Genomic DNA, 22,546 nt, shown 5'->3' with positions numbered 1-22,546 from the left:
GCTATGGGTGGTATCTCTAGGCTGCCGCAAACTCTGTTAAAGGCACAAAGATCCTTTTCTGCAGCAGGATAAATTCTTTAATTTGAATTTTTTTGTTTGGTTGGGTTTTTTTAAAGCATACCTGGAAATCTGTCTTTAAGGATTTTTCTTGGGGTTTTTTTTTGTTTGTTCTCCCACCCAAATAGCCTGCAAATTATCTGAGAAACTAGACAGGAAGTAAAATTTCCTTTCTTGTGCCTGTTTTTCCTTGTTTTGATGAGCTGTGTGGTTGCACATCATGCTTGGTGTTTTCCTTGCCTTGATGTTTGCTTTTGAGTAAGAGTTCAGGGAGGTGTTTTTCCTGAGATCCTGCAAAACCAGCACTTGCCAGTAGCATGAGGGGTAAAACTGCAACTGGAATTCCACAAACTGTCCTAACAACAGTCCAGAAGAGCGTGCAAAAACTCATAAAAAGTTCTGGGGTTTGTGTCACCTTCTCTTCCATCTCAACAAGTAGAGAAGATGGGAGTCATGGCTCCGCCTCAGGCTTGCAAATGCCACTTAAGGTCAGCCAGGAGAGATTACTGGGCATGAGATGTGCTGAGCTTGCTCTCAGCTTTGGCCCCAGTTAAACAACACGTCGTACTGACACCAGTCAAGCCAACTTTTTTTAAGCACAATGTTCTGATGGATAAAGGAGGAAGGACCATAGGTTCTTCTCTTCATTGGTGGTGCCCACAGCATTCATTTTCCAGCAGAGAGCTGCCTCCTAGGAACATAAGAAGGACATGGACCTGTTGGAGCGAGTCCAGAAGAGGCCATGAAGGTAATCAGAGGGCTGAAGCACCTCTCCTAAGAAGACAGGCTGGGAGAGTTGGGGTTGTTCAGCCTGGAGAAGAGAAGGCTCTGGGGAAACTTTAAAGTACCTTCCAGTACCTAAAGGGGCTACAAGAGAGCTGAAGAGGGACTTTAGTCAAGGGCATGGAGTGACAGGACAAGGAGGAATGACTTTAAACTGACAGAGGGCAGGGTTAGATTAGATACTGGGAAGAAATTCTTGATTGTGAGGGTAGTGAGGTTCTGGCACAGGTTGCCCAGAGAGGTGATAGACACCCGTTCGCCATAAGTGTTTAAGTCCAGGTTGGATGGGGCTTTGAGCAACCTGGTCTAGAGGAAGGTGTCCCTGCCCATAGCAGGGGGTTGTAACTAGATGATTTTTATGTTTCCTTTCAACCCAAACCATTCTAGGATGCTATGATCTCCTTGCTGCCCCAGGAGCTCCCATCTGGGTCCTGGCCCTTCTAGGAGAGGTCCATAAGACCAATCTACCTTTGGTGCTATGATTTCTTGGTGGACATCTACAGTAATTTATCTGTTGCCTTTACCTGTTCATGCTGGATTATTGGCTGTGTGTGCAATGCCACCTCCCCAAGTGGCCAAGGTGAGGGTGCCACAAAACCTAAGCATCCTGATCTAGTGGAAGGTGTCCTTGCTCATGGTGGAGGGGTTTGACTAGATGGCCTTTAAAGGTCCCTTCCAACCCAAACCGTTCAATGGTTCTATGAAAATTAGAAGACTTTTTTTAGCAATTATGGGTAGATGATACCATGGTGAGTGTTGTGTCAGGGTTGATGTTTGGTGGGAAATCCAGCCCTAGGGATCACAGAGGAATGAAGGAGAAGAGAGGGTGAGATGGTGAGAAGTTTAGGAAGGGCATGAGAAGGTGCTTTGGGTCAAAGGTGTGCTCTTAAAAAAATCCATAAATGTATATATACATATATAAATTCATAGTTTGAAACACTTTTGCAATTGGATAATTTAATTTGTGTCTAATCCTAATATCACTGAGGAAAGATCCAATTACAGACATTTAAAAACCTTATCAGGAACACAGTTCTATTCCCATTTTCAGTGACAAGTTATTATTGCAGATATCAATGATGATTTAGACAGTTCTTGACTTGATTAGCTGGGAGTAGTCCCAGCAGGTGAGATAGCTCACTGTGTGCTAAACTTGATGTTTTCTCTCAAGGTCCTTGATTACAGGAAAACCTTTAGCTATGTCAAAACAAAACAAGCAAAACAAAAGATATCCAGCCTACCTCCCCTCTACATTCATGAACTTGGCACCAGGACAAGGCTGAGAGGTGAGAACTGGACAGGACCTGTGTTAGCTTTTTTATTTTATTATTATTATTATTATTATTCCATTTTGATAAAATGCTTTGGTTTTTCCTGAATGAAAAAAAAAAAGAAATTTTTCTTTCCAAACTCCTAATAAAACTGGTGGAGCTTGGAAAAAAAGTCCACAGCTTGGGAGAACCAAGCATGGAGCTATTACTGATAAATTTGGGTGTTTCCATGGTGTGAATCTCCCACACACCTTCATCTGGACTTTCTTGGTTTCAGCAGCTTTTAATATTTTTTGTGGTTATTGCTTTGGTGTCTCATCCTCCAGGATTTCTGTATGGATGTAGCAGTTTCTGCAGCATCTCTGCCCAGAGCAGGATGATGCTCCAAGCCCACAGGCAGCATGAGCATGCTCAACGCTAGAGAAATCCTGACTGTGGCCTTTTATTGAGTGATTTTGGGCAGGATTTGATGTTCGTAAAAGTTGAGGCAGGTGATGGGAAGCCTCACAACCTCTTGTACTGATTGGTGTATTAGGAAATAACTGGTCAAATCAGGTCAGCCATTTAGGAAAATTCAGGAGGGTATAAAACATATGGGAAAAAAATTGAATAATGTGGTTGGGCTGGGGCATCACTGGTGATGAACATCTGCACCAAATTTTCAAGCAATGTTACCCCAAAGACTTTGGGGGCATCAAGTTATTGCCTTGATTTCTCCACTCTGTGAAGAACTGTGCTCTGCTGCGAATGGCTGTTGTCTGTAGACCCAATTATGAGCGATCAATGCAACTAATTCCCTAAATTCCTGAGAGCAGAGTCACTTTTCTTTCAGTCCCTTTCCTTTTTCTTTCTTTTTTTTTCTTTTTTTTTTTTTTTTTTTTTTTTTTTTTTTTTGTCATCTCAAAATAAGCTTGCACAATATGCTGAGGGGAGCCTGCTGGAGCCCTGAGGGAGCTTTTGCAGGAACTTGGGGGAAAAAAGAGGGTGTATCACCTTTGGAAAAAGGGGTAGATAACTCAGGAAGTGTTAGTGTTTAAGGATGTCATTAGTTCATGCAGAAGGAAAATTAGAGACACAAAAGCTCAATTAAAACTTTATCTGGCCTCTTCTGTAAAGGATAATAAAAAGTGTTTTTATAAATACATTAATAACAAAAGGAGGGCCAAGGTAAACCTCCACTCTTTATTGGACACAGGGGGAAATATAGTTACCAAAGATGAGGAAAAGGCTGAGGTAATTAACGCCTTCTTTGTCTCATTCTTCAACAGTAAGACCGGTTATCCTCAGAACAATCAGCCCACTGAACTGGTAGAGAGGGATGGGGATCAGAATAAACCCTTTGCAATCCAGGAGGAAGCAGTTAGAGACCTGCTGGGCCACTTAGATGCTCACAAGTCTATGGGACAAGATGGGATCCATCCTAGGGTGATGAGGGAGCTGGCGGAAGAGCTCACCAAGCCAGTCTTCATAATTTATCATCAGTCCTGGCTGACCAGGGAGGTCCCAGATGACTGGAAGCTGGCCAATGTGATGTCCATCCATAAGAAGGGCCAGAAGGAGGATCCAGGAAACTACAGGCCTGTCAGCCTGACCTCAGTGCCGGGCAAGGTTATGGAGCAGATCATTCTGAGTGTGATCACATAGCACCTACAGGACAACCAAGGGAACAGGCCCAGCCAGCGTGGATTTAGGAGGGGCAGGTCCTGCTTCACCAACCTGATCTCCTTTTATGACCAGGTGGATGAAGGGAAGGCTGTGGATGTTGTCTACCTGGACTTCAGCAAAGCCGTTTCCCATATCATACTCCTGGAAAAGCTGGCAGCCCTCAACTTGGACAGGTGTACTCTTCGCTGGATTAAGAACTGGCTGGACAGCCAGGCCCAGAAAGTGACAGTGGATGGTGTCACATCCAATTGGTGGCCAGTCACTAGCAGTGCCCCCTAAGGGATCAGTGTTGGGTCCAGTACAGTTTAATATCTTTATTGATGATCTGGATGAGGGGATCGAATCTACCATTAGCAAATTTGTGGATGACACCAAGTTGGAAGAGGGTGTCAATCTGCTGGAGGGTAGGAAGGCCCTGCAGAGGGACCTGGGTAGATGGGCTGAGACCAAGAGCATGAGGCTTAAGAAGCCCAAGTGCCATGTCCTACACTTTAGCCACAATAGTTCCATGCAGGACTACAGGCTGGGGGCAGAATGGCTGGGAAGTGGCCCAGCAGAAAAGGACCTGGGGGTGCTGGTTGACAGCTGGCTGAACATGAGCCAGCGTGTGTTCATGTGGTTAAGAAGGCCAATGGCCTTCTGGCTTGTATCAGAGATAGTGTGGTCAGCAGAACCAGGGAAGTAATTGTCCCCCTGTACTCGGCATTGGTGATGCCACGCTTTGAGTGCTGTGTCCAGTTTTGGGCCCCTCACTACAAAAAAGGCATTGAGGTGCTAGAGTGGGTCTGGAGAAGTGCAGCAAGGCTGGTGAAGGGTCTGGAGCACAAGTCCTATGAGGAGCAGCTGAGGAAACTGGGGGTGTTTGATCTGGAGAAAAGGAGGCTCAGAGGGAACCTTATCATTCTCTACAACTCCCTGGAAGGAGCTTGTAGCCAGATGGGCATCAGCCTCTTCTCCCAGGCAACTAGCAACCAGAAGAGAGGACATAGCCTCAAGCTGTGCCAGGGGATGTTTAGGTTGGATATTATAATGAAATTATTCACAGTAAGTGTGATAGGTATTGGAATGGGCTGTCCAGGGAGGTGATGGAGTCAGCATCCTTGGAAGTGTTTAAGGGAAGACTGGATATGGCACTTAGTGCCATGGTCTAGTTGACATGGTGGTGTTCGGTTATAGGGTGGACTCGATGATCTCAGAGGTCTTTTCCAACCTAATTAATTCTGTGAAACCATGGAAACTCCTAATAACCTAGTGACAGCAGCAAATGAAGGGATGCTTAATAATGAAATAATAGTGCAGATGTTTATAGCATTAAGCATTATCAGTTTGCTGGTATATGGGAACACTCCCTGTTTGCTGTGAGTTTTCCAGGAATTTAGAAAGGGATGTGTTTGCTCCACGGAGCTTGTAAAACACAATGCTTTTAACTCAAACAAGAATCCCAAAGCATTGAGTGATGTGGCTGCGAATTTCCTGGGATCTTGGTTTTTTGTAAGAGTTGGCAGCAGACAGAGATGGGAGTTGGACAGTGGGTCACTGCCATGACTCCAGGTTGCACAGGAGGAACACAATGGGATGTTTTGGGGCAAAATCCATCTATCTGCTTCATTTGCCTAGATCCATGCTCATTGCCACTAAAAAAGCCTTTTGGGGAAAAAAATGTCCATCACTGTAGGAAGCATCTCTGCATAATTTTTTTCCTTCTCTCCTGCCTCTGCTGCCCAAATGATGCTACTGGCTTTTCCCACCTCTTTTCCCAGTGGATGCCAGAATCATGGAGGCAGGTGGGAGCAGGGAAGCTCTGCTGGGGTCCAAACAACCATGAAAAGCATCTTTGGTGGCAGGGAGGCCTGAGCCTACTTATCCAAACTCAACCCTTATATTCTCATGTCTTTTTGACTAGACATCCAGTCAACAGCTGAAGTCCACAAATGAAAGAGGCTCTGGCATATTTATACTGTGTGCTGGTATCTTCTCCTAAAAAAAAATATCCTGGATTACCTAAGATTGGTCCTTGAAGTCTGGTCACCCCATATAATTGAAAAACCTAGTGGAATTCATTCAGCCCTGCATAAAGGTCTGTTCATTCATTGCCAAGGCAGTTGGTTTTTTTTGTGGTTTGGGGTTTTGTTTGTTTTTTTTTAATGTTCTGACAATTAAATAACTCTTTGTAAGCAGCAATGAGCTACTTGTTAAGTGGTCTTCACTAATACAAGCACAAATATCAAGTGAAAAAGACTTCCCCCCCCGCTGCCGCCTGAAAGGGATGCTTTTATGTTCAAATAAATAAAAACCTATAAGAATTTCAGTATGTTCAATGTGTAGCAGGCAGTTGGAGGGAGGGAAGGGATGGCTGGTCGAGATGAGGATGGATAAAGGAGCATTCCCCCCTTGTGTTCAGTAGTATCCCCCCTATGGACTGAGGGGCATTCCCCCAAATTCCTCTATCTCCTGAGCATTACCCTCCTTAATGGGTGGAGGAAACACTGTGCTGGGCATGTTTCTTGACCAACTGGGGGCACCCCATTCGGGTTAGGAGAGAAGTAACTCAAACCTTATCCCCCTTCATTCCCTTGAGTGGTGCCAGATTTCAGCAGGATATAAAATTATTGGCAACAAAGTCTTGGGAGGCACTGAAAAGGAGAGATGGAAGGACAAACTGGGGTGCACTTTGATGAATGCTGTCCCAGGGACCACCTCCCCACTGCCAGAACTCCCATCCCCACTTTCACCCAGGAGGGAGGGTCCCTATTTTGGGGCATACACAGCAAAGTCCGCTTTTCGTAGCTGCCTTCAGCAACTGGAGAAATATTTCCCTCACTGGGATAGAAATGAGGAAACTAAAAGTGTGTGGCTGGGTTTCGGTTTTGTTCTCTTAAAACCACAGTGCAGGGCTTGAAACACAGCTCAGAGACAGAAGAAAAATGCCTGCACTGAGGAAATGGGCTTTTTAATACCAAAAAATAAAGAAAATGGGGCAGCCAACATGTTGCTGCCATTGCTTATGTTGGGCAGAGGGGTTTGGGGGTCCACAGAAAGAGCTTTGGGGTGCTGGGTTACCCACTATTCCCATTACCATATCTGCTCCCATGCTGCAGGGGATTATTTTGGTAGCACTCACTAGCATACCAAGCTTGATTTTTTTTTTTTTTTAATGCAATTACAGAGATGAATAGTTCCCAGGTCTCAACATGACTACCAAGGCTGGAACAAATTACTGTCTGAGCAGTGCCAGGCTGCTAGGGATCCTTGATGAGAAAAAAAGGGGCCTTTCACATTTTCCCCCCCACTTGGCTTTTTCCTGCTACATTGTATCCCTGCTTCTTGCATAAGATAGCTATGTACAAGGAAGTAAAAAAAAAAAAAAGCTACATGAATGAATTTCGGGAGGGTTTAGGCCATTTTTGTTAAGAAGTAGGAGATTTTTGGTCCCCACCATCTCTCAGTGCTTCCCACAAGTTGGGGTGTCATCCAATGTCTCCATCCTCTCCACCACCTAGGCTCTACCTATAGGCAGAGAAAAGCCCTGTGAACTAGAGTAGGTGAGTCCTTGCCCCCTCTGGTCCCATGGGGTGACCTTCAATGTGGTTTTCTTAGCAGCACCTCATTTTTTCTCAGCATCTGTGTGGAGTAGATAGTTATTTATGGAAGTGAATCTGTCACTATAGGACACAAAAGAACACAAGCGCACACCGCTGTTCTCAAGGTGAAGTTTATTTTCTGACTCCAACATTTACAGTTTTCCAAAAGTGACAGTGGATTGGAGGGTGACAGTGCCACCTCTCCAATGACACTGGACAAACCAACAGTCCATCAAATTTCTCCTCCTCCATAAAAGAATGCAAAACAATGAGTTATTTACAGAAAGTGTGTGAGAAAGTTCACTACAAGAATGTCAACATCAGAAGGCTTAGAAAATCTTAAAAAATCAGGGCGACAGTGGATCCACCATCTGGTGAGTGAAAATAAGGACATTTAGGGTGTTTGGTCTTGGTAAATGCAGCTGGCTAGAGCATCTCATTTCTCCTAGTGCCACTGAAGGTAGTCCTGGTGATGGTTTGAGTGAGGGTGACTGCACCATGGATGCTGCTGGTAGGTCTCAAGCCACTTTTGAAGGTAGACATGGTGATTTAAGACTCATAATTCTAACTAGAATTATGTGCTGAAATGGCACAGGAATTCCCCAAATCTGGGTCAACTCAAATGGTCCTAATAACACTGTTCTGGAAATGGTGGATGTGCCATGGGTGTTGGTGTGTGCATGGAGAGCGTCATGAACACATTGGCAGTCAATGACCTGCCAGCATTGTTTCACTTTTGGGTTGTATTACCCCTTTTGGTGCTAAATTTCTCTTTTTCTTCCTTTTTTTCTCCTGTTCTGTAGATTCCCAAGTTCTTCAGGAGCCAGGGAATCGGTCACACTGGTGTGTGGTGGCATACTGGGAAGAGAAGACACGCGTGGGTCGGCTGTACTCTGTCCAAGAGCCCTCCCTGGATATCTTCTATGATCTACCTCAGGGGAATGGTTTCTGCCTCAGACAGCTCAACTCAGAAAACAAAAGCCAACTGGTGCAGAAGGTCCGTGGCAAGATCGGCTATGGTATCCAGCTCACCAGGGAAGTGGATGGAGTGTGGGTGTACAACCGCAGCAGTTACCCCATCTTCATCAAGTCAGCCACACTGGACAACTCCGACTCCAGGATGTTGCTGGTTCACAAAGTGTTTCCAGGTTTTTCCATCAAGGCTTTTGACTATGAGAAGGTGTACAGCTTGCAGAGACCAAATGACCATGAGTTTATGCAGCAGCCATGGACAGGATTTACGGTTCAGATCAGCTTTGTGAAAGGCTGGGGCCAATGCTACAGTAGACAGTTCATCAGCAGTTGCCCATGCTGGTTGGAGGTTATTTTTAATAACCGATAACTCAAGACAGAGTGGACTCAAGGCATTTATATTACTTTGCTGCTAATATTTCCTTCTGAGTGCTTGCAATTCATGCAGACTTTCTGGTTTTGTTTTGTTTAGTTTGTATGTCCCCCCCTTTGTTTTGACAAAAATCTTTGGAAATACTTTTTTTGTGCTTTGGGGTAGTTTGATAAACCAAGTTTTTTTAAGTATAAATGACCAATAACTCAGAAGGGTGAGAAAAGGGTGTGGCTCACATATGATAATTATTTCATGCCTCTGAAAGGATTATCCTATGTGATCAATGGATTCAGAAGCCACTTGCTATATGTTACAGTTCCTTCTCTTGGATAAAAGAACAAGATACTTGTGTTTTTTATGCACCTCCTTCCCATCCCTGGTGATGGTGACACAAAGACCTCTTCCCCAGCAGTGCTAACCCCACATTTTTGCCAAAGAATGGTGCAAAATCTTCCAGACCAGGTCTTTACCCATCCTTTTTAGTTTTTATTTTTTCTTGTTGCTGAGTTGACACCTTGTCACTGTGTTCATTCTTCCACTGCTTTTTTTTTATTTTGTATGGTCATGAATTGATGCAAGGGGAGAAAATAACAGCAAAGAATCCTCTTGCATGGACCGTGCTTTATAATTTGAGCTAAGATGTAAAGCAACAGAAGCCTAAGCCTAAAAAAAACCAAAACAAAGCAAAACCAACTAAACAAATAAAAAACAAATGGGAAGAAAAAAAGAAAAAGTGTTCACAATAGTTGGTCCATTGTAACTTCTTAGATCAGGCTATCCCAGTAACATTCAATTTGAAAATGCAGTTGTGCTTTCATTTCTTCTTGAAATCATACACTAGTATGATACTTTTACACTCTTCTTAGCTCAATGAGCATGTTTAGACCTTAACATAAGCTATTTTTCTATATATAAAGGTTTAAATGAACAAGAGAGCATTCTCAATGGAACTTTAGCACTGTAGTGCTTTGGAAATACACACAAAAAAAGGACTCCTTAAGACCCCCTGAGATTTATTAAAGAAAAAATGCATTTTATGTTATATATAAATATATTATTACTTGTAAATATAAAGATGTTTTATAAGCACCATTATTTATGTATTGTGCAATGTGTATAAATGGGAGAAAAAAAGAAATGCACACTTTGCTTTAATATAAATGCAAATAACAAATGCTAAATTTAAAAAAAACAAAAGAGCATGAAATTGCTGGGTTTTTCTATGGGTGTTATCATCCAGATGAATGTTTTTTCTAAAGGAGCTTATGTTCCATTAAAAAATAAAAATGTACACTTGATCCCAGGCTGTGCCAAGTGTCTTTTTTAGTGGCAGGGATGAGGCAGGCAGAAGAGATGCTGCTCAAAGTGGGTACCACATGGGGTTGATGGTGGGGGCACCCACCCCAGTCAGCAGTTCTGGTGTGGTTAGCACCCACATAGGGTCATCCTGAGCTTTGGTCTCCTTTGAGCTGGTGTGGTGCATGTGGCTTTGGGGTCCTTGGAATGGTTGCATCCCATCAGCTCAAGTCTGGAGGGTCTGGCTGCCCAAAATCTGCTGGGGTTATTTTTGTTATTACTCCTGTTTCTCATAATTTCAACTTAAAAGAACAGCCATGCTATGGACCCAGCTCCCATTTGGCCCTGTCCCAGTCCCTGAAGTACTGGAGGAGGCCAAACTTTTGCTCTGTGCTGGAACATGAGTGGTCCATGCCACCAGGCAAAGAGGAAAATCTGAGAAGAGTAGAAAGCCAGTCCTCCAGGTTTTCCTCAACTATTTCTTGCCCCCTTCATCTCCCATGCCACTGGAAATAAAGGTTGTTTTTCCTTTTGCCCCCTTGGCCTGCCTTCAGATTTTTACTGCTCCACATCCCACTTGCGCATGGCCTCTGTCAGGGAGTGTGGGGGTACTAGTTGTTGGTTTCTCTGTGTCTGGATTGAAGGCACTTGAGATGGCAGTTTATGTTCAGACTCAAGTGTTTATTATTTCTTAGCAGTAAAACAGTCTCACTACTGTGAGTTCGGCAGCTTTTCATTAGAAGGCAGAAAATGGCTAACAATCTCTTGTTACAAGGGCTTTTAAGACTAAACTATCCTATTAAGAACTGACACCTAGATTATTTTCCCTTTTAACCCAATAACTGATCCCAAAGAGCCCACAATGCAGACTTTTCTGCCCAATTACAAAATGCCACCCAAACCCATGAAGAAGAAAGAAGAAGCATGAAGAAGAAACCCAGGATGACACCCTGTGCCCTCCATCTTGCTTCCATCCACAACATACTAAAAATACCAAAACCTAAATTTCTCACCAAGTGATACACCTACACTACTCTCTGTAATCGATTTCACACTTTTGTGGATTCTAGTCTATCTTGAAGTCTAGGAAACTTTCTCCATGAATGAGGGTCAAAGTCAGTGTTCCCCTGGGGGTCAGGGCACCCCAGAGCAGACAAATATTCCCGGTGCCCTGGGTTTCCACATCTCCCCCTTATCTTTGAACCAAAAACACTCCTTTGACAGCCTCATCCATCATCTGTCAGATACACTAAAGTAGACATGGCACAAATATTAAAACGACTGCGACACTAATCAGTACGTACACACCTATCTTCAAAAATTCTCTTCATGCTGATGCAAGATTAAATCAACTGAACACACCATTTAGCCATGACTCATCCTCTTTCCTGAGTTTGGCCACTCCATCTTCTAATTGCTGTATGCTTTCATGAATAGATTTTGAATGATCAGACAAATTCATGCAACACATTCTTTCAAATTCCTGACATCTATGTCCGTGCACTAACAAAAGATAATCAATTGCCGCTTTGTTTTGCAGAGTCACCTGCCTCACACCTTGAACATCAGCTAATAAATTGCTCAGTGCGAGAAAGGTAGCATGAGAGTGCTTACTCAACCAACACCCCATTTGATCCAATTGCTTCAAGGCTGCTCCTGCAGATGCCTGCGGCAGAAGCAGAGCTGTTATAAATTTCTGGCCTTTTTTTCCATGAATTAACATTGTCATCACAATTGGGGTTGAATCAACTGACATCTTTTCCCTCTACATCTTTGTTCTCTTATCATTGTCATGTTGGGTGTCAGTAAAGAAAGTCTCCTAATGCTGCACGGACCACCTTTGACATTGGACGGGATGGCAGGCCAAATTCTGTCCCCACAAATGAAAAAGATTCCTTGAGGTAACTGCAATGGAACCTTGTTGGACAGTGTGATCATCTTTGCTGTGAAATTGCACCAAAATGTCACATTTCTATATATAATGTGATTTGGGGTTACATCTGTTATTTTGTCCTTATTTTGTTTTGACCCAGGAAGACTAAATACTCTACAGAAATCCATCTTCACTGAGCCAAGAATTTCCAGTTCTTGAGGTTCATAAAGAGCCTCAGGGAGAAATTTGGTTCAAACTCCTCTTCTTGTTTGAACTATAAATACTGCATTGATAACTTTGTTAACTATTTGTTAGACACACATTTGACTTCACCTCACATTTCTCTTAAGCTATTTAACAAAAATTTTACAACATTACTGATTTACACCCTTATGAAGAAACCTAAAGTCCACAAACTTCTGTGGGTGAAGCACAAGGGTTGGAATCTGTGCAGTCCACATCTGTGTGTCTTCTTCTCTGCTTGTGGAGTGGTTAGTGGTTTTTTTGCACTTGATAGAATTTCACATTCTTCACTGAAATCTACCTGGACTTCGTACTTGTTAAAACACAAACAAATCTATGTCCCCGCAGGGACTGGAGGATTTTCTTAACTTCCTGGAGGTGAAGAATGGGTTTTGATGTGAAAATAAAATGTTGATCAGTTCTGTTTTGCAAAATTGCATAGAGAAATATAAGATATCAACATAAGTTGCTATTACTAACATTCTTTGGTTATGAACAGGAGAAAGCATCAAGAGCAAAACAATGCGTGTAGTAAAGAAGAAACTAACAGCAATTAGGAATTAATTAGATAATACACATAATCAATAACACATGTGAAATCATACAGTTACTAAGCATTACAACACTGAACTGTCATCTCAGAGTCTGCAACAGCTGATAAACATTAAAACAACAGAAAATTGGAGAAATCATGTCCAGATTCATGTTTCTTCAAACTCTCTCTGAAAATAGGTTCAGCTGTCATATACGGTCAAATTGCTAAGTCAAAAGGACTTGAATACTTTTGGGTTGACTGTCAATTACTCCATTTAAGTAAAGCTAGAGTTTGGCCAGAGCCTGAACTCTAATTGGTGGGTATCACTTAACACATTTTTAAACAAGACTCTTAAAAATAACAGTTAGGAATAAGAAACCTTAGGGTTAAAAACGAATCAAACCATTAAGTAATTGAATCCCTCAGAAGTTTTTTTTCAGGATAGAGATTCTTCAAACACAGCAAATCTCTTCTTCAGAGATTTGAAAGTGGTCACAGTCAGGCTTGTGAGCTTGGATTTGGACACTGAGAGTGGAGGAAGTGCAGCTGAATGAAAGGCTGATTACTTAGTACAAAATTGAAACTCAAAAAAAAATGTTACAACTGAACTCTCTGCTGGAGTACTTCTGTAATAATAACTGAAGAAAACCACAAGACTGGCATTCTGGATTAAAAAAAACCCAAAAACATATGAGTAGGTAAGAAATAAAAAGGCAGGATCCTGAAGAGACATATGTCTTGTAGGTGATCACACAAAGAAATATTAAAACACATAAAAGCCAGCTGCAAATACAACAATACCTTAATAATAATTCTTATAAAAATCTGAGAATTCACATTATATAATCAACTTATTAACAGGAAGGGGTTAAGACAACCTTTTTAAAGCATTCATATAACATTAACAACAATCGCTATTTATCAGTATTACCTATAAAAACCAAAAATAACAAAAGTTACAAACTCAATACTAACAATCCCTAGAACTCTCAGCTGTTGGGGAATCAGCTGATGACTCCACAGATAGGATCTGATTGACGTTTCTCAAATGCTCTGTCTTCAGAGATATTTTGGGTAATTGAATCATTAGTAATATTTTTATCTTTACATGGTGGTTTCCCTCCCTGGGAAGCATTTTTCACAGTAAAAGATTTCCATCTATATCATATTTGGAATAACATTGATCTGCATAGTGTTCCCTTGTTTTTCATCTTGGGCAAAGGCCTGGCGCTTTCGCACTTTTCGTTGATTCTGGACAGTTCTTTTTCACATGTCCATATCTTCTGCATCTGAAGCATGGTCCTCCAGCAAATGCTGTTGCCATCACTTCTGTGGAACTGGACTGTTGAAGAGCTGGGCTAAGTGTTTTGAGAATTTTTGAGAATTCTTCGTGCTGCTCTTGAAGAATTTTTCCAACCTGTTCCATCCAAACAACTGCTTGAATGGCTGCGACGTGCAGAGGTGTGCCTACCTTGTTGTATGCTTCTATCATTTCAGTCATGGTTGGTTGGTATTCCAGCTTCCTGCTGGGCTAGTTTGCCCTCGAGCAGGCAGCACGGGGCTGGATAGCTTAATCTTTTGGGGACAGACTGTCCGAGTACCCAAGCCGCTCTTAGCTGCAGGCAACCTTAGCAAGCTTAAAGGATATCAGCTCTTTAGTGATTTATCAGCTCTTTTATTATTTCAGCTCTTTTGCTTGCTAAGGCACCCAGACTAGCCGGGAAGCAGATGCGAGAGAGGAGAAGACTTGTCCTGGAGTTCCACAGTGATGATTTTATTGGGGGGGGTCTGTGAAGGGTTCCAGCGATGGCTCTTCTGACCAGAATGGGCTAAAGCAGCCCATTATATAGGGCTAGAGGGGATCAGAAATTGTCCAAAAGCAGGGGTTAAGGAGAAGTGACCTATGTGGTTACAGAGAGATAAGCTGGGGTCCGAAAGGCAGAAGAAAGAGGCTTCTGGCTTTTTCACCATGACTTGGCATTTCCTCTCTCTAGGCCTCAGCCCTCCACGGAGCTTTAGCAGGGCCTGTGCCTGCTACAGGTTGGTTGACCAGGCATGGCGCTAATTATACGTTTGCACTCTGCATTGGCGTTTGCAAAAGTGAGACTTCGAAGCAAATGTGGCTTTACTGCTTCATCACTCACTTGTCAGTCTACTGTTTGTGTGAGACAATCGATGAATGAAGTGAAAGGCTGAGAGAGACCTTGTTTTACTTCTGTGTAAATACTTTTTGGAGTTCCAGTTAGTTGAATTTACAAAATTGCCCTTTGTGCTGCCTCTTGGATGTCTGCAGTCATGTCTCGAGGCAACTCAGTTGACTGATCTTCAGGTCTATAATGGAATTCATCTCCTGCTAATTGAGCCAATGTGAGACTTGAGTGTGGCTCTCTTGCATATTTGTTTCTCAGTTGAGTGAGAGCCCTTTGCCATCTCGCATCCTACAGCAGGAGTTGTGAATTTGTAAAAATTGTGGAGGCAATGTACCTACAATCAAAAGGCACTAAGTCGTAATTGTTGAAAATGCCTCTCAGAAGCTGCTTGAAATATGGTGAGCCAAGGCCATTGGTTTTCACAGCTTCTGATAAATCTTTGATGATCTGATGATCCAGAGGTTCCCACGTAGGATTTTCATTTTGTCTTCTGTATCTCACTGGCAATGCAATACTATCTGTGTCTGATATATCAAAGTGTCTTTCTTTCAGTGCTGTCCTTCTGACATTTGCCCAATTCGTTAACATGACATCTTGCAGAATATTTTTTGGGAATTAAAACCAAATCCATACCTGTATTCGGTGGATTTCTAGTTTGCCTGGATGTACCTTCTTCTGGCCTAAAGTGTGCATGCATCCCAGGCATGCCTCTTCATCCCCTCATTCATGGAGAAAGTTTCCTAGACTTCAAGATAGACTAGAATTCACAAAAGTGTGAATCCAACAAATCATCTGTCTGATTCACACTTTTGTGAATTCTAGTCTATCTTGAAGTCTAGGAAACTTTCTCCATGAATGAAGGTCAAAGTCAGTGCTCCCCTGGGGGGTCAAGGCACCCCAGAGCAGACAGAGAAATATTCCCAGTGCCCTGGGTTTCCACAAGGGAGAAAGTCCTCACAGCTGTTCTGGAGACAGATCTTAAATGGAAACCACCAGTCCTGGAGACTGATAGATTTTGAGAAGTAGAAGGTCCAGATGGGCTTTTAAACTCCCTCCCTGCCAAAGCACCTGGACGGCAGGAATGAGACTTCAGCCTATGCTGTCCTTCATGCAGTGGATGGACATAGCAGTAGATCAGGCTTTGTAAGCATCTGGACCAGGTTTGCTCAATGCTGTGACTTGCTGTTCAACAGAGATGTGCTTGACCCAGAGGATTTTACCAAGATGCAGTGTTTGGTTTGCTTTGAATGGACTATACCTTCAGCTGGGTTCAGGTCACTGAGCCCATGAAGGAGCTTCAAAATGTTTTTTTATTATGTGCGAGGTTTGCAAGGGAGTTTCAATTACTAGGCTTTCCCTGTCCTTCAGGTGGGAGTCAGCATCAAAGACTGAGGGCATGATGGATGTGCCCGCCCTGTCTTGCAATATCAATATGCACTAAGACACCTGGAAGGGCAGATGTTGGGACAATTTAATCTACATTACAATGTGGCTCATTTATTTTCCATTCTGCTCCAGCAGACTCAAAATATCCAATAATAACATCATACTTGTATGGTCCAGCAGTCAAGCTAGCATTGATGGCTTGCATCAGGGGCTCAAGCCTACCCATGTCCTCCACACCCACCCAGGCAACACACCATCAAAGGCTCTACAGATGAAGGATGAAGCAGACAACTTAATTGCAAAACTGACTTGTCAACTCCTGAGTTGTACTGCTTATCTGCAGGACCAGGGCTGTGCAGGCAGTAGGGACCTGGGATTAGAAAGATCACTCCAAGTCTAGGAGCCACCAAGTCAATGACCACACTAGGGTTACAGTCATCTGGCTGAGAATCATAGAAATGACAGAATGGTTTGGGTTAGAAGGGACATTAAAGACTGTCTAGTTCCAAACACCCTGCCATGGGCAGGGACACCTTTCACTAGACCAGGTTGTTCTTTTCAAAGCCCTATCCAATCTGGCCTTGAACACTTCCAGGGATAGGGCATCCACAACTGGATGTCTTTTACTCTGGAGTAACCAAAAGATAGGGAATATTTGGCTCACTCGTACTTCTCCCACCTCCAAACTGTTGTGCTGGCAACTAGACATGGGTCTTAACCCCAAAGAGATGAGATGATAGTTTTGTCCCTGATGTATGACACTGTAGGAATGTTCCCCCTGTTGATGGAGTGACCAAATTATTCTTTGTCTGCTTAAAAGGCAAAAAGCCCAGAAGTTTCTCTCCTCAATTTGGTAAAAAGACACCTCATAGTACCTTTGGGACTTCACCTCAAACCTGAGGCTGCCAATTGGACAGAGGCCAAAAGGTCCCACCTAGGTAATTCACTAGAAAAAGAAGAGAACAAAGGAAATAATTGCTTTTGTTGAGTGTTTTAGCAGGAGGAAGAACCTCTTGCCCCTGGCTCGGTTTTTGTCTGTAAGAGCTTTGTTATTTTGCCTTTTAATAAAACTTTTTCTGTTTCCAACACAACCTCAGAAGCCATCCTGCTAATTTTATGCCATACAGAGTAGCTGGGCTATCTTGGGTGTGATAAGTTCTCTGAGAGCTCATAAGACCTGGCTCGTCCAGAGGTTCCCACGTAGGATTTTCATTTTGTCTTCTGTATCTCACTGGCAATGCAATACTATCTGTGTCTGATATATCAAAGTGTCTTCTTTCAGTGCTGTCCTTCTGACATTTGCCCAATTCGTTAACATGACATCTTGCAGAATATTTTTTGGGAATTAAAACCAAATCCATACCTGTATTCGGTGGATTTCTAGTTTGCCTGGATGTACCTTCTTCTGGCCTAAAGTGTGCATGCATCCCAGGCATGCCTCTTCATCCCCTCATTCATGGAGAAAGTTTCCTAGACTTCAAGATAGACTAGAATTCACAAAAAGTGTGAATCCAACAAATCATCTGTCTGATTCACACTTTTGTGAATTCTAGTCTATCTTGAAGTCTAGGAAACTTTCTCCATGAATGAAGGTCAAAGTCAGTGCTCCCCTGGGGGGTCAAGGCACCCCAGAGCAGACAGAGAAATATTCCCAGTGCCCTGGGTTTCCACAAGGGAGAAAGTCCTCACAGCTGTTCTGGAGACAGATCTTAAATGGAAACCACCAGTCCTGGAGACTGATAGATTTTGAGAAGTAGAAGGTCCAGATGGGCTTTTAAACTCCCTCCCTGCCAAAGCACCTGGACGGCAGGAATGAGACTTCAGCCTATGCTGTCCTTCATGCAGTGGATGGACATAGCAGTAGATCAGGCTTTGTAAGCATCTGGACCAGGTTTGCTCAATGCTGTGACTTGCTGTTCAACAGAGATGTGCTTGACCCAGAGGATTTTACCAAGATGCAGTGTTTGGTTTGCTTTGAATGGACTATACCTTCAGCTGGGTTCAGGTCACTGAGCCCATGAAGGAGCTTCAAAATGTTTTTTTATTATGTGCGAGGTTTGCAAGGGAGTTTCAATTACTAGGCTTTCCCTGTCCTTCAGGTGGGAGTCAGCATCAAAGACTGAGGGCATGATGGATGTGCCCGCCCTGTCTTGCAATATCAATATGCACTAAGACACCTGGAAGGGCAGATGTTGGGACAATTTAATCTACATTACAATGTGGCTCATTTATTTTCCATTCTGCTCCAGCAGACTCAAAATATCCAATAATAACATCATACTTGTATGGTCCAGCAGTCAAGCTAGCATTGATGGCTTGCATCAGGGGCTCAAGCCTACCCATGTCCTCCACACCCACCCAGGCAACACACCATCAAAGGCTCTACAGATGAAGGATGAAGCAGACAACTTAATTGCAAAACTGACTTGTCAACTCCTGAGTTGTACTGCTTATCTGCAGGACCAGGGCTGTGCAGGCAGTAGGGACCTGGGATTAGAAAGATCACTCCAAGTCTAGGAGCCACCAAGTCAATGACCACACTAGGGTTACAGTCATCTGGCTGAGAATCATAGAAATGACAGAATGGTTTGGGTTAGAAGGGACATTAAAGACTGTCTAGTTCCAAACACCCTGCCATGGGCAGGGACACCTTTCACTAGACCAGGTTGTTCTTTTCAAAGCCCTATCCAATCTGGCCTTGAACACTTCCAGGGATAGGGCATCCACAACTGGATGTCTTTTACTCTGGAGTAACCAAAAGATAGGGAATATTTGGCTCACTCGTACTTCTCCCACCTCCAAACTGTTGTGCTGGCAACTAGACATGGGTCTTAACCCCAAAGAGATGAGATGATAGTTTTGTCCCTGATGTATGACACTGTAGGAATGTTCCCCCTGTTGATGGAGTGACCAAATTATTCTTTGTCTGCTTAAAAAGGCAAAAAGCCCAGAAGTTTCTCTCCTCAATTTGGTAAAAAGACACCTCATAGTACCTTTGGGACTTCACCTCAAACCTGAGGCTGCCAATTGGACAGAGGCCAAAAGGTCCCACCTAGGTAATTCACTAGAAAAAGAAGAGAACAAAGGAAATAATTGCTTTTGTTGAGTGTTTTAGCAGGAGGAAGAACCTCTTGCCCCTGGCTCGGTTTTTGTCTGTAAGAGCTTTGTTATTTTGCCTTTTAATAAAACTTTTTCTGTTTCCAACACAACCTCAGAAGCCATCCTGCTAATTTTATGCCATACAGAGTAGCTGGGCTATCTTGGGTGTGATAAGTTCTCTGAGAGCTCATAAGACCTGGCTCGAGGAGAAACCTATCATGATACCAAAGTAGTAACAGGCCATGTGAACACACCAGAGGACTCTGTGTTTCAGAGATATTTTGCAGATGTTTTCCACTTGTTCCATGAGGTGTGTACCATGTCCTGGTGGTTAAAGCCCGGAAACCAAATTGTAGCATAGATGACTGTTCTTTGAATTGAGATCTGTGTTCTTGTCCCTGCTTATTGTTCCATGAGATGTGTCCAAATCATTTAACCTTGCTATTTCTCAGGATTTCCACTTGTGAGATACAGAGGTTACAAATTGTTGCTCCTCCTGAGAGGTGAAAGCAGAATATGGGAATACTGTACACCTGAATGAACCCTTCTCACAGCAGCTTTTCAATATACATAGGGCCACAAAAAATGGTCAGAGGGCTGGAGCACCTCTCCTATGAAGACAGGCTGAAAGAGTTGGGTTTGTTCAGCCTGGAGGAGTGTCTTAGGTGGGAAATAGGGGTATTCTATTCCTATCTATTAGAGGTGGGACAGTTATCTTCTGTTAATTGGGCAGTTTTCTTTATCTCTTCCACAACCAATCTTCCCTCTGGGGAGATATCTTCTGTTAATGGGCCATTGAGTCTCACTGCATGACTGATAAAAATAACATCATCCCATTGTGAGAAGCTCTGCCCAGAAGGAGAGGCCAAGCATTCCTACCTGGATATAATCAGAGATTTAGAAGACCACAAGCAGCCTTTTCCCACTGGATTCCCAGAGGAAGACCAGGCCCATCTACACCACCACTAGATCTTCAAAGGAAGTGTCCTAGGGTGACTGTTATCCCCATTCGTGTGTATGTAATTTATGCTGGATATTATGTTCTGTGCCTTTAAGACTGGCAGAGTGAGAGTTTTGTTTTGGGCCTCCTATCAGCTACTCGGCGGGACATACAGATAGCACCAGTGCATGTTGCGGCTTCTCTGCTTTTTGCCCTGCTTTTTGCTCTCGCTCTTGCTTCTGCTTCGCTTCTGCTTTGCTTGCTCTTGCTTCTTTCCCCCCTTCTCATTAGTTACCTTAGCTAAACAGTCCAAATTCCTTTCTGGACTGTTCCCCCCCCCACCCCCGTTGGACCTGCTGACTGCTCCGGACTGGGATTCAGAACACCGAGAGAGAGAGGTTACACCTTGTGGCTGCAGCAGCTGCCTCAGCACCGGAGGGACTGACAACAGCAAACCCCCAGGAGAGACTTTTCTGAATTTGTCATCTTTCTCAGAGCAGTGGAAGAGTGGTGTCATCCGGTATTGTTCATTGTGTGTGCTGGGGGGTGCTGTGCTTGTCAAATAAACAGGTTCTTTCCACCTCTCTCCGAGGAATTCTTCCTTGAACCACCTTGGGGAAGGGGCCTGTGGGTTTGCTTTTGGAGAAGCCCTTTTTGGGGCATTCTCTCCAAATTGGCCCTTAAACCAGGGACAGGAAGACTACACCCTTCTACAGGATCATTGTTTCAACACAATCACACCCATCACTCCAGAAGGACTGCAGCCACCATTTCAATTGGACTGCTACCAACACCCCGACCTACAGGGTGTCAGGTCATATTCTGACTCTGTCAGTGTTATTTTGTATTACTGCATTGTTTTTTGGGGTTTTTTTATTTTCTTCCCTGATAAGGAACTGTTATTGACTGCCTCCCATATCTTTGCCTGAGAGCCCCTTAATTGCAAAATTATAACAACTCGGAGGGAGGGGATTTATATGTTCCATGTCAGGGGAAGCGTCTGCCTTCCTTAGCAGACACCTGTCTTTTCAAAACGAAGACAAGGAGGTACCAGGAGGGACCTCATTTGGGGGGGGGGAGGGGGGGGTGGTGTTACAGGATGTGCCTGTCATGGTATTTCATCTCTATCTGGGCTTAAAACAATGAAGCCCTTTCAATACTTAGAGCTTAGGAGAAAGATGGGGACAGAGTTTTTAGCAGGGCCTGCAGTGACAGGACAAGGGGTAATGGTTTATAAACTTAGAGAGGGGCGATTCAGACTAGATTTACCGGAGATTTTTTATGATGAGGGAAAAGAGTGAAGCACTGGCACAGGTTGCCCAGAGAGGTCAGGTAGATGCTCCTGTCCCTAGCAATATTCAAGGTTCAGGTTTGCCAGTGTTCTGAGCAACCTGATCTCTAGTTAAAGATTTGTCCCTGCCCATGGCAGGGGGGTTGGACTAGATGGCCTTTAAAAGTCCTTTCCAACCCAAACCATTCTAGGGTTCTATGATAATGCAAAGAGAAAAAAATGATCCAGGAAAAAGCCAAGAGGCTAGCTGTTTGAAGTGTCCCCCATGATGGGCACAGTGCTAGTGGTGTATTGCATCAACTTGCACAGGGTGTTGAGCAAGGGTTCTAGGATATCCTCCACACATACCATTTTACACTTTGTCCCACATGACTATCTGTAGCCATCACTAGAGACACACTGATCTGGCTGGACCTTCAGCTGGACATGGCTTTCCAGGTCAAATGTTACAGTGATAGTCTGGATGATGAGCTGAAAAACTTTATTTTATGGGATCTTTGCTTGCATTCATCTGTCAAAATAAAAGATCAGGCAATGCTGTTCACAGTAAGAAAGCTGAAAAATAGACAGCAAAACTATGGCTTTCCAGTACTACAGCAGCTTTAGCTAAAATGTTCCAGCCTTCACCTCCCGCTGAACTAATTTTAGCCCTCATTCAATGAAAAAAAAAAAAAAAAAGAACATGATAGAAGGATGCTGGGCACCAACTCATATGTGTCCCCATCCACCCAGAGCTTGTTCAGATCTAGGGCTGGTAGATACAGGGTGGGAAGCAGTCTGAACGGGAAAATAGAGATTGGAGGTTAAGCAATGAAGAATTTCCTCTTGGCTAGGGTTTGCTGATGCTGTAAATCCATCTTTAGGGCTCAGAAAAGTTGCAGACACATAAAGCAATGCGCTGACCTGGTATAAACGTGGTCTGCTTCTGCTTTGCTTGCTCTTGCTTCTTTCCCCCCTTCTCATTAGTTACCTTAGCTAAACAGTCCAAATTCCTTTCTGGACTGTTCTCCCCCCACCCCCCCCCCCCGTTG

The 22,546-nt window shown here is 43.5% G+C and overlaps 2 protein-coding genes across 2 annotated transcripts in view; both read left to right on the top strand.

Moving 5' to 3' along the window:
* LOC127060972 (mothers against decapentaplegic homolog 7-like) overlaps positions 1-9,957 on the top strand; it is a 29,790-nt gene extending 19,833 nt beyond the window's left edge. The window contains 1 exon segment of the mRNA XM_050986414.1: positions 8,161-9,957. Coding sequence (XP_050842371.1) covers positions 8,161-8,699 — 539 coding nt within the window. The 3' untranslated portion in view covers positions 8,700-9,957.
* The window catches only part of LOC127060974 (Friend virus susceptibility protein 1-like), a 1,102,452-nt gene that overhangs the window by 823,585 nt on the left and 256,321 nt on the right, over positions 1-22,546 (top strand). The window lies entirely within an intron of this gene.

The sequence above is a fragment of the Serinus canaria genome, chromosome W (genome assembly GCF_022539315.1).
Source record: "Serinus canaria isolate serCan28SL12 chromosome W, serCan2020, whole genome shotgun sequence".
NCBI classification, from domain to species: domain Eukaryota; kingdom Metazoa; phylum Chordata; class Aves; order Passeriformes; family Fringillidae; genus Serinus; species Serinus canaria.
This window is presented reverse-complemented; position numbering and strand designations above follow the sequence as displayed.